The sequence below is a fragment of the Chinchilla lanigera genome, unplaced genomic scaffold, assembly GCF_000276665.1.
Source record: "Chinchilla lanigera isolate Chin_1 unplaced genomic scaffold, ChiLan1.0 scaffold00028, whole genome shotgun sequence".
Classification (NCBI taxonomy): domain Eukaryota; kingdom Metazoa; phylum Chordata; class Mammalia; order Rodentia; family Chinchillidae; genus Chinchilla; species Chinchilla lanigera.
The window spans coordinates 17869858-17878507 of NW_004955429.1; the positions used below are offsets into that span (position 1 = coordinate 17869858).

Consider the following 8650-nt stretch of genomic DNA (forward strand, 5'->3'; position numbering starts at 1 on the left):
CGCGCGCCATGGTCTCACTACCACACATCTGCCTCACCCGAGAGGCCCCGCGCCCATTTGCTCGGCCCTGCAGTGGGGCTGACTTCTCTCCCAGGGCACCGCCTCCAAGGTCATTCCGAGTTGTGGGGGTCAGGACTGGATTCCTTCCTGTGACCCGGAGGGGACCTTTCAAGCTTCACAGTTCTGCACTTCCCACCTGAAGCGCCGTGTCTCTGTCCGGCCAGGGCGTGGGTGCCTACAGCCGCCACGGGGGCAGGGTCTGTCCTTTGCACGAGAAAACTGTGGTCTTCAGGATAGAGCTCTGCGGGATCTCAGGGTGCACACAAAACCATGATCTCCAAACTGGGATACCATCTCCAAGCTTCGAGCTCACTGTGCCGGGTCAAAGTGTCCTTACCGACGTCCCGCCTCCCGATACGGTGCCCGGCCAATCAGCGCGTGGCGTCCGTAGCCACGGCAACCAGCTGCTTCTGAGCTGCACGCGGCCGGGCTAGGAGTTAGGAGCTGAGTTCCAGGACCCTAGTTGTGCATGGGCACCTGCACCCGCCCGGGCCATGGACGAGTCCTGCGAAGTCTACAACCACCTGTACTCAGCGCTGCTCGGTGCGGAGCATCCTGAACAGGCGAGAGGGGACCCCGGGGCTAGCTAGCGACGTCTCCTTGCGCCGTTTCCTCTGGGTGAAGGGTTGCCAGGCAATCAGGGAGGTCTCATTGTGCCGTTTCCTCTGGGCGAAGGGTAACCAGGGAGTCCGGGAGGTCGTGTGCTCTTCTGAGATGCCCCCGTTCGGCCCACTGCCGGGCCCAAGCCCATCCCCTGTGGGTATTGCAGAAGGGTACGGGGGACGTGCCAGTCTCTGTCCCCGTGTTGGCTGAGGCCCCACGGACCAGCTGGTGGCAAAGCACTTCTACCTCGGGGGTGACAGGCAGAGACAAACGGATAATCAGAATTCAGAAACAAGGTGATGCAGGCAACGCCCAGGACTGAGAGTTGCACCAAGTGCGTGGTGTATGCAGGACCAGCTCCACACTCCTGGAAAAGACCCTTATGCAGCGGCTTACAGGGTAAAAAGCAGTTCCCAAGCCGAAAGGAAGTGGGAGAGAGCATTTAAGGCCCCAGAGCAGTGCCCTGGTGTTCGCAGGAGACTACTGGCAGTATGTGCTAGGGAGGTCCCAAGGAAGGAAGTGTCAGATGGAGGAAGATCTTACAAGGCATGGGCTGGAGAAGCAGGCAGGAGTGACAGGACAGGATTGGGAACATCAGGTATGGGGGATGAGACCCAGGCTTCAGGCCGGAGCATGCAGTGAAGAAACAGGACGTGCTACAGCCTCAGTCAGCATTCCCAGCCGCACTCGGGCCTCTCTCCGATGCCCAGGCCAGATGTGCTGTGGCTGAGGGGGTGGCAGGGACCTGGGGCTGCTTGGGCCAGGGCAGAGACGCAGCAATCCCACAAAGCTCGGCTGGCGGCAGGGGGACGTGGCAGGTGCAGGAGCCTTTCTCAAGGGTGCAAAGCAGACCTGGAGAACAGGCCGGGTGCTGCACAGGGACGGGCAGATTCAGTCCTGGTTGCTGACACTGACTGGGTTTGCGGTCCTGTGCCCTGGCCAAACGGAGCATTCTAGCAGCAACTGAAGGTATAAAATGGGCACCAATCCCCGGCCATGGGTGCTGGTACGGTGTCCCAGGCAGACCAAGCCTCATGAGAGTGCAAGGGGTGACTGAGCAAAGAGAGCCATAGTGCAGGCCCGGGGAGCTCAGGGAAAGCAAAGGCCCAGAAAGGGGGGTCATATGGGAATCGGAAGCCAAGACAGGGAGATTTTCAAGACAGACTGGATGCCCAGCGCTAGGCAGCTGAGGCCAGCCTGAACTACCTAGCAAGATCCTGATTGTAAAAAAAAGTAGAATCACTCCAGACACCTGCAGGCTGTCGCTGAAAAATGGGAATGAGTGTTTTCTGGGGCAGTATAACCAGGTATTTTCTCGGGTCAGAGTTAGGCATCTACAATGTTGAGCAGAGAGCGCTGTGTCCCTGGGTACCAGACAAGAAAAGCCCACCAGTGTCGTCGTAGGAGGAGGCCCTGACCCATGCAGGGCAGGCAAGGCTGAGCGCCTCCATCCCTGTCCCAGGACCAGCGTTCTTGGTCTGCCCAGGCAGGCAAAGGTGTCGTTACAGGACCACCTCACCTCCTGCCAGCTGTGCAGGGCGGAAGAGCTGGGAGGAAGCCTGGGGGGAGTTGTGCAGGCCCTTCTAAGCGGGTGGCTAGTGACACCTGTACTGGACCGTCTGACAAGAACTCAGCCAGGGGAGGCTTAGGGGATACCGTGTCCTTCAGGGGTGCAGCAAACATGAAAATGCAAAACTGAGAGAGCCAGGAAGGGGCCGGGAGAGGGGAGCAGAGTGAGGGACAGGGTACAGGCCGGGGCCACGGGGGAGGCAGGGCTCATTCTAAGAGCTCCGAGAAGCCACTGAAGGACTACAAATGTGTGAAGGTGACAAGATAAAGTTTACATTTTAAGACTTCTAGCCAGGAGCAGAACATCACGCCGGGCATGGTGGCACATGCTTGTGATTCCGGCACTCAAGAGGCTGAGGCAGGAGGATCATTGGGAGTCTGAGGCTATAATAGTAGTTCAAAGCCAGCCTGGACTATATAGCAAGACCCTGTCTCAAAACAAAAAAATTTAAAAAGAAGATGCGCTGGGGGTCTAGCAGGGCCCTGTGGACACAGCAAGGCCAGTGAGCAGCACAGCGCATGTGAGTGTCCCTGGTTGGAGCTCAACCAGGCATCTGACACGATGCCAGCCTGACTCACACAGTACCGCAGTGCTCCCAACATGCAGGGCTGTTTAGGGCCCCTAAGGTCCCCAAAACCACAGCATACCCCCCACATCGGCTCTCCTACCCCATGAAACCCACCCCTCCCCCCAGGGCGCTTTGTCACCCTGTTGGCCCCCGTGGCCCATCCAGTGCATTGTGGCCAGCACCCAGCCTTAACTGGGCCTGCACCCTGCACAGTGCCGGCCCTGCTGGGATGGAGACCCAGTGCTGTGTCACCTGTGGGCGTGGGAAGGCTAGCCACGCAGGTAGGCAGAGGGGCCACGCCTGGGGCGAGGGTGCACACTTTCATCTTCTGGCCCTGAGAAGAGCACGAGGCACTGTGAGACTGGCGGTGAGGGGAGCAGCACGGGAACTGGGACCTCACTCCAGGGGCATCTGGGGGCCTGCAGGGGTTTTAAGTAGGGGAATTTTGGTTTTAGGATGAAAAGGACAGAGATATTTTCACTAGCAATACTGTCTCTTCTTGTTCTAAAACCACTTTCACTGTTTTGTTTTTTTTTGAGAAAGTGTCTCACTATGAAGTCCAGATAAGCCTTGAACTCACTCTGTAGGCCAGGTTGGCTTCAAGCTCTCAGCAATCTTCCTGCCTCAGCCTCACAAGTGCTGGGATTATAGGTGTGTGTGCCACAGTGCCCAACTATCAATAGCACATTTCTTATGTACAAAGTCACAGTCTAATAAATTGACTGATTCTAAACATCTCCACCGCCCAGTAGGGAAGACCCTTCACAGTGCCCACTTTACAGAGGAGGAACTGAGATGGAGAGGAAGTGACCGGAGCCAGCACACGCAGCCAGGGAGCTGCAAGCCTGGCCTCCAACCCCAAAGCCTCTGCACTCGGAGCACAGGGCTGCCTCCGTGGTCAGACCAGATTCTTGATTGCTGATAAGCGTACAGGAGGGGTGGGCTGGGGCTGTGGCTCAGTGGCAGAGTTCTTGCCTCGCATGCACAAGGCCCTGGGTTCAATCCCAGGGGCTGAGTCAGGCATGGGGATGCTCGCCTATAATCCCAGCACTTGGGAGCCTGAGGCAGGAGGATGGCTACAAGTTTGAGGCCAGCCTAGAATATACAGCAAGGCTCAGTTTTTTAAAAATGAGTACAGGGGTCTCAAGGTGAAGAGTGTTCGATTAGGGAGGTATACAATGCCCTTGATTCCCATGGACGGGAGGGCTGGTCATGTCAAATGGCTATGACAGAGCCCAGCTGGGGACTGGGCCCTGATGCCCATCCTGGTGCTAAACTGCTTCTCTTCCTGGGTCGTTTCTATCCTCTCCGAGGAAGGAGCTCACCTTACCTGTCTTCTCCCAAGGGTTCTACCAGCCTGAGTCTCTGGGGGACAGTGACAGCACTGATGTGGTCCCTGCCTTCGATCCTGAGCCAGTCATCGCCCACTGCTTCAAGCAGTTCAAGCAGGACTTCCGCCTGCCGCAGAGCCGCCGGAGGGTCATCATTGTGCCTGCCCAGCAAGGACAGGCACCTGTGGACCCCACGCCCAGGCCCCCGCCGTCCCTACCACCTGTCTCCAGCCTCAGCAGCCTGGATGGTGGAGGAGAGGGTGGGGACATCCCCGGGCCACTGGAGGACAGGGCGGCCTGGCTTCACCAGAGGGCAAGGCTGCGGAAGGAGCTGGAAGCCCTGGGCGACGTGACGCAGTGGCTGAAGAACAAGCCCAGCATCTCGCCCTTGGAGGCCAAGGTCCTGCGCATGCTCCACAAGGAGCGTGAGGCCCAGCTCACGGGGCAGGTGACGGCCACCGTGGCCACCAAGGTGAATGGCCCCAGCAGGAAGGTGTCACACTGCAGGTTTAAGGACACCTCACCCTTTTGTTTTTGTGGCTTGGTCAGGATGGGGACGCTTCCTCCCCTTTCATAAAGGAGCAAGTGGAAGTCCAAACAGAGAGGTATATTTGTCAGCTACTGCTGCATAACAAATACCCCACAGTGACTGAAAGCAACAAATATGTATTGTTGCACACAGCTGTTTCTGAGGAATAGGAACCTGGGAGCAGCTTAGCTGGATGACTGTGGCTCAGAGCCTTGTGATGTTGGCCTGGAGCCACAGTCATCTACAGCTTGACCAGGGCAGTAGGGTCCACTCACTCCTGTCCAGACTGCCGTGGACAAACCTTAAAGCCACCCCAGGAGGGACATTCCTGGAAGTCTGTGTTATGAGGCATTGGAGCTCGTGTGCCTGGGCCATCGTGAGGATCATAGTTTGGGGCTGGGAACAAAAGGAAGGCCTGCCTGCGCTGGACAAGCACACAGGAGCTCAGAGAAGCTGAGGGTTTATCCCAACCCACAGAGACAGCGACAGAGCCAGGACCAGCTCCTCGGCTCTCTGGGACATCTTGTATGCAGATGCCCAAAACCTCTCTTGTTCTGGGAAAGCTGGCATCAGAGGAAGGTGACTGGGTTAAACACAGATCTGGCTGGGTGTGGTGGTGCACATCTGCGATCCCAGCACTCAGGAGGCTGAGGCAGGAGGATCACTGTGAGTCTGAGGCCAGCCTGGGCTACATAGTGGATTCAAGGCCAACCTGAACTACAAAACAAGACCCTGTCTCAAAAAAATAAAAGTAGAGGGCAGGAGGCTGGACTTCCCCAGCTGCAGCACGGGGTGTGCCTTGGGCACACAGGACACCAGGCCTGTAGATCTTGACTGGTCCCCAGGAGAGAAGTGCAGAGTGTGCTGTCAGCTCGAGTTTTCCGGGTGGCCATTTCCTTGAGCTACCCCAGCTCCAAGGGGCAGTGCTGCGTGCTCTGTAGCCATCACAGGTACCCATGCCGGTGCCTTCTGTCTCCTCCACCCTGGGCTCTGGGCTGCCTGCCTCTCCCCACTTCTCTTTGTCTGACTCTGGGGCTGCTGCCCACTAACCCCTCCTTGCCTCTTCCAGAAAGGAACCCCTCAGCGAGTGGTGCCCCAGCTGCGGCTGCCCAAGCCCCAGGCCCTGTCAGCCCTGTACAGCTACCTGCGTAGCCGCAAGATCCAGGTGCTGGAGCTGTTCGCCAAGGGCCAGGGCATGCAGCAGAGAGTCTCCCGGGAGGAGTTCCTCTCGGCACTCAGGACGGTGAGCACCCTGTGGTCCCTGGCTGCCCCGCACCCCGCTGTCCCGCCATCTCTCCCTGGCTTCTGGGGCAGTGAAGAGCAGACACGGAGCTCAGATTGCCTACTGATGTGCACTGGAAAATGAGGGGGCCTGTGGCCAAACTGGGCCCCAGAACCACCCCCGTACGGGGCAGGGCACATGCCCAATCCTGGCACAGCAGGATGAATAGAGGGTTCGCTGAGCGAACCCCCAAACCAGTCAGCTGTCTGGCGAGTCCCCCGGTCCCTCAAACCCAGCACTGAGCCCAGGGGAGCCGGCCGGCACCCGCTGTCACCGGGTGTCACTCGCACACGGGCCTCACCTCTGACCCAGGTCCTGTGCTGGGCCCGGTGCTGGCTCCACACCACCATTACCCTGCCTGCTCCAGGTGAGGCAAATCCATGAGAAATGAAGTGGGAAATCCTACTCCCCCATGACACCTGTCACGTCCCAAGTGCTCAGTGATCACACACGGCCCCAGCACCGCAGGAAAGGGTAGGTAGGAAGTAAGAGAAGGAGGAGAGGGGAGGAGGGAGGGAGGATCACTGGTGGCAAGTGGTGCCTCCCTTTGCCCAGGCAAGTGTAGGACCTTTCCCCCAAGGCCCTCCAGGCGTCTGTAAACCTCACCTTGGGAGCCCAGCACAGCCTGCCTCCTGTTCTTTTTTAAATAAAGTTTTATTGAAACACAGCCCCACAGTCATCTTCATATTATTGGCATCTATTTTTGTGCTGCAGGGACAGACTGCATGGCTCATAAACAGGAAATATTTCTATGACCACGCACCAACTCCCTCTTGATGACTATAATCACCGTGCGATGCAAATAGGCACAAATAAAAATAAAGATTAAAAGACCCTGAAATACTCACTACATCGTCTTTTATAGGAAAGGCTTGCCAGTCCCTAATTGAGATGAATTAGCCTTGCATATATTTTGAATACAAAATGTCTTTAAAAACCTTTTTTCAGGGCCAGGGGTATAGCTCAGTGGCACAGCACCTGCCTGGTAAGTGCAAGGTCCTGAGTTCGATTCCTGGTACCAGAAACAGAAACAAAGCAAAATACCTTTTTCAAAAACTGGTGCCTAGTGTTTTGCACCTTTAATAAATTATCAGTTTTCTAGCTGAGGATTTTAGCTCAGCGGTAGAAAATTTACATAGTATGTGTGAGGCCCTGGGTTTGATCCCCACCACCACACATAGAAATAACTAAATTCCTGGACACATACTTTAAAGAAAATTAGCAGTTTTCACACGTTTTAGGATATGTAAATACCTGAGGAACACTCTGCAGCATTTCAAATAACAAAAAGACAGTGTTTGATCAACACAGCTAAAAAGATAAAATATTGAATCCTGACCTTACTTAGGGAAAACCCAGGGAGTGACGATTGTCCTCTAAAGAAACAGGCCTGCAGTTCTACCCCCTGCAAGCTTCTCCTCCTGAAGAGTCAGCGTTGCTGACAAACATTATACATCTCAAAGTTGCTTAGAAAAATAAAATGTAGGGGCTGAGGATTTAGCTCAGCGACACAGCGCCTGCCTGGCAAATGCAAGGTCATGAGTTCAATTCCCGGTATCGGAAAAAAAAGAAAAAGAAAAAGAAAGTGTAACGTTTATCCGAAACTGCATATTTTACTGCAGGTAGAGGAGGCTTAGGTGTCCCTCGCGGGCGAGGATGAGAGACATGTGAAATCACCCTTCTTCGTCAGCACTGAGATTGGTAGGGAGCATGACTGACTGTAAAGATGGTGGCAAATCTGTCCTGAGCTTTAAAGGATGGATAGGAGTTTACAGGCGGAAGAAGGGAACTCCCTGTGCGGAGGGCAAGGGGAGGTGCTGGAGATGGGGCCAGAGTGGCCATCCTGGGGCAGACAGAAACCCCAGCCTGGTGGCTTCTGTCCTCTCCAGGTCGGAGTCCCCCTACAGCAGCAGGAGATGGAGGACGTGGTGATCTACCTGAGCTCCCTCGGGAAGCAGCACGAGATCACCATAGAGACCCTGGCCAGCACCTACAAGCAGTGGTCTGTGGCCCAGCAGAGGAGCATACTGCCCACCACCTGCAAGTGTGCGTCCCCTTGCCTCCCTGGCCTGCACAAGCCCAGCGTGTGGTCTGAGGCCTCCTTTATGGATAAAGAGCTAGCGAATGTTTCCTGCTCAGAGATGGAATCGGCACACTTTACAGCCTACTGGTTTGGTGTCCTCCTGGCGGGGCTATACGAACAAAGCTGCTGTGGACAGTTGTTCAGGTTGTCCACAGCTTGAGTCCCATTTGCAAGCCGTGTGCTTGTGGGGCTTCACCTGCCGGGATCCAGCACAGTGGCAGGTTAGAAACGGGCTCCCAAGTGCTCCCAGCGTGAAGCGCCAACACAGGGCGCACCCCCTTCCTTTCTATTTTATTGCCCTTGTGGTAAAACATGCCCACAACCGCCACCACTCTAGCTCTGTCCCCAGCCCACGCACATTTGCTTTTCTAGGTGAAATGCACGCTGTTCTGCCCACATCTGCCAGGCTAGAAGGAACTGAACCTCAGACATGTTGGGGGCCCTTGCCCTCCCTGAGGGGCTCCTTGTGCCCAAGGGCTCATTCACAGATGAGGGGGAGACAGGACTCTGCAGCTCATGGTCCCCAGCAGGAACTCTGTGCAGACCCTGGAGTGGCCTCTGAGGAGAGGAAAGCAGCACCCTTACCCCATTTCCCAGAAGTTTTTTTTTTTTTTTTTTTTTTTT

At 55.9% G+C, this 8650-nt stretch overlaps 1 protein-coding gene across 1 annotated transcript; it reads left to right on the forward strand.

The window, feature by feature from the left end:
- Nucleotides 1-434: 434 nt before the first annotated feature.
- Nucleotides 435-7989, forward strand: Efcab12 (EF-hand calcium binding domain 12; the record flags this gene model as incomplete). Its single annotated transcript, XM_005387094.2, is given in 4 exon segments — nt 435-603; nt 4147-4604; nt 5731-5904; nt 7833-7989. Coding segments are annotated over 4 exon segments (838 nt in total), but the record flags the coding sequence as incomplete, so codon positions are not given.
- Between the last annotated feature and the right edge of the window lie 661 nt (nt 7990-8650).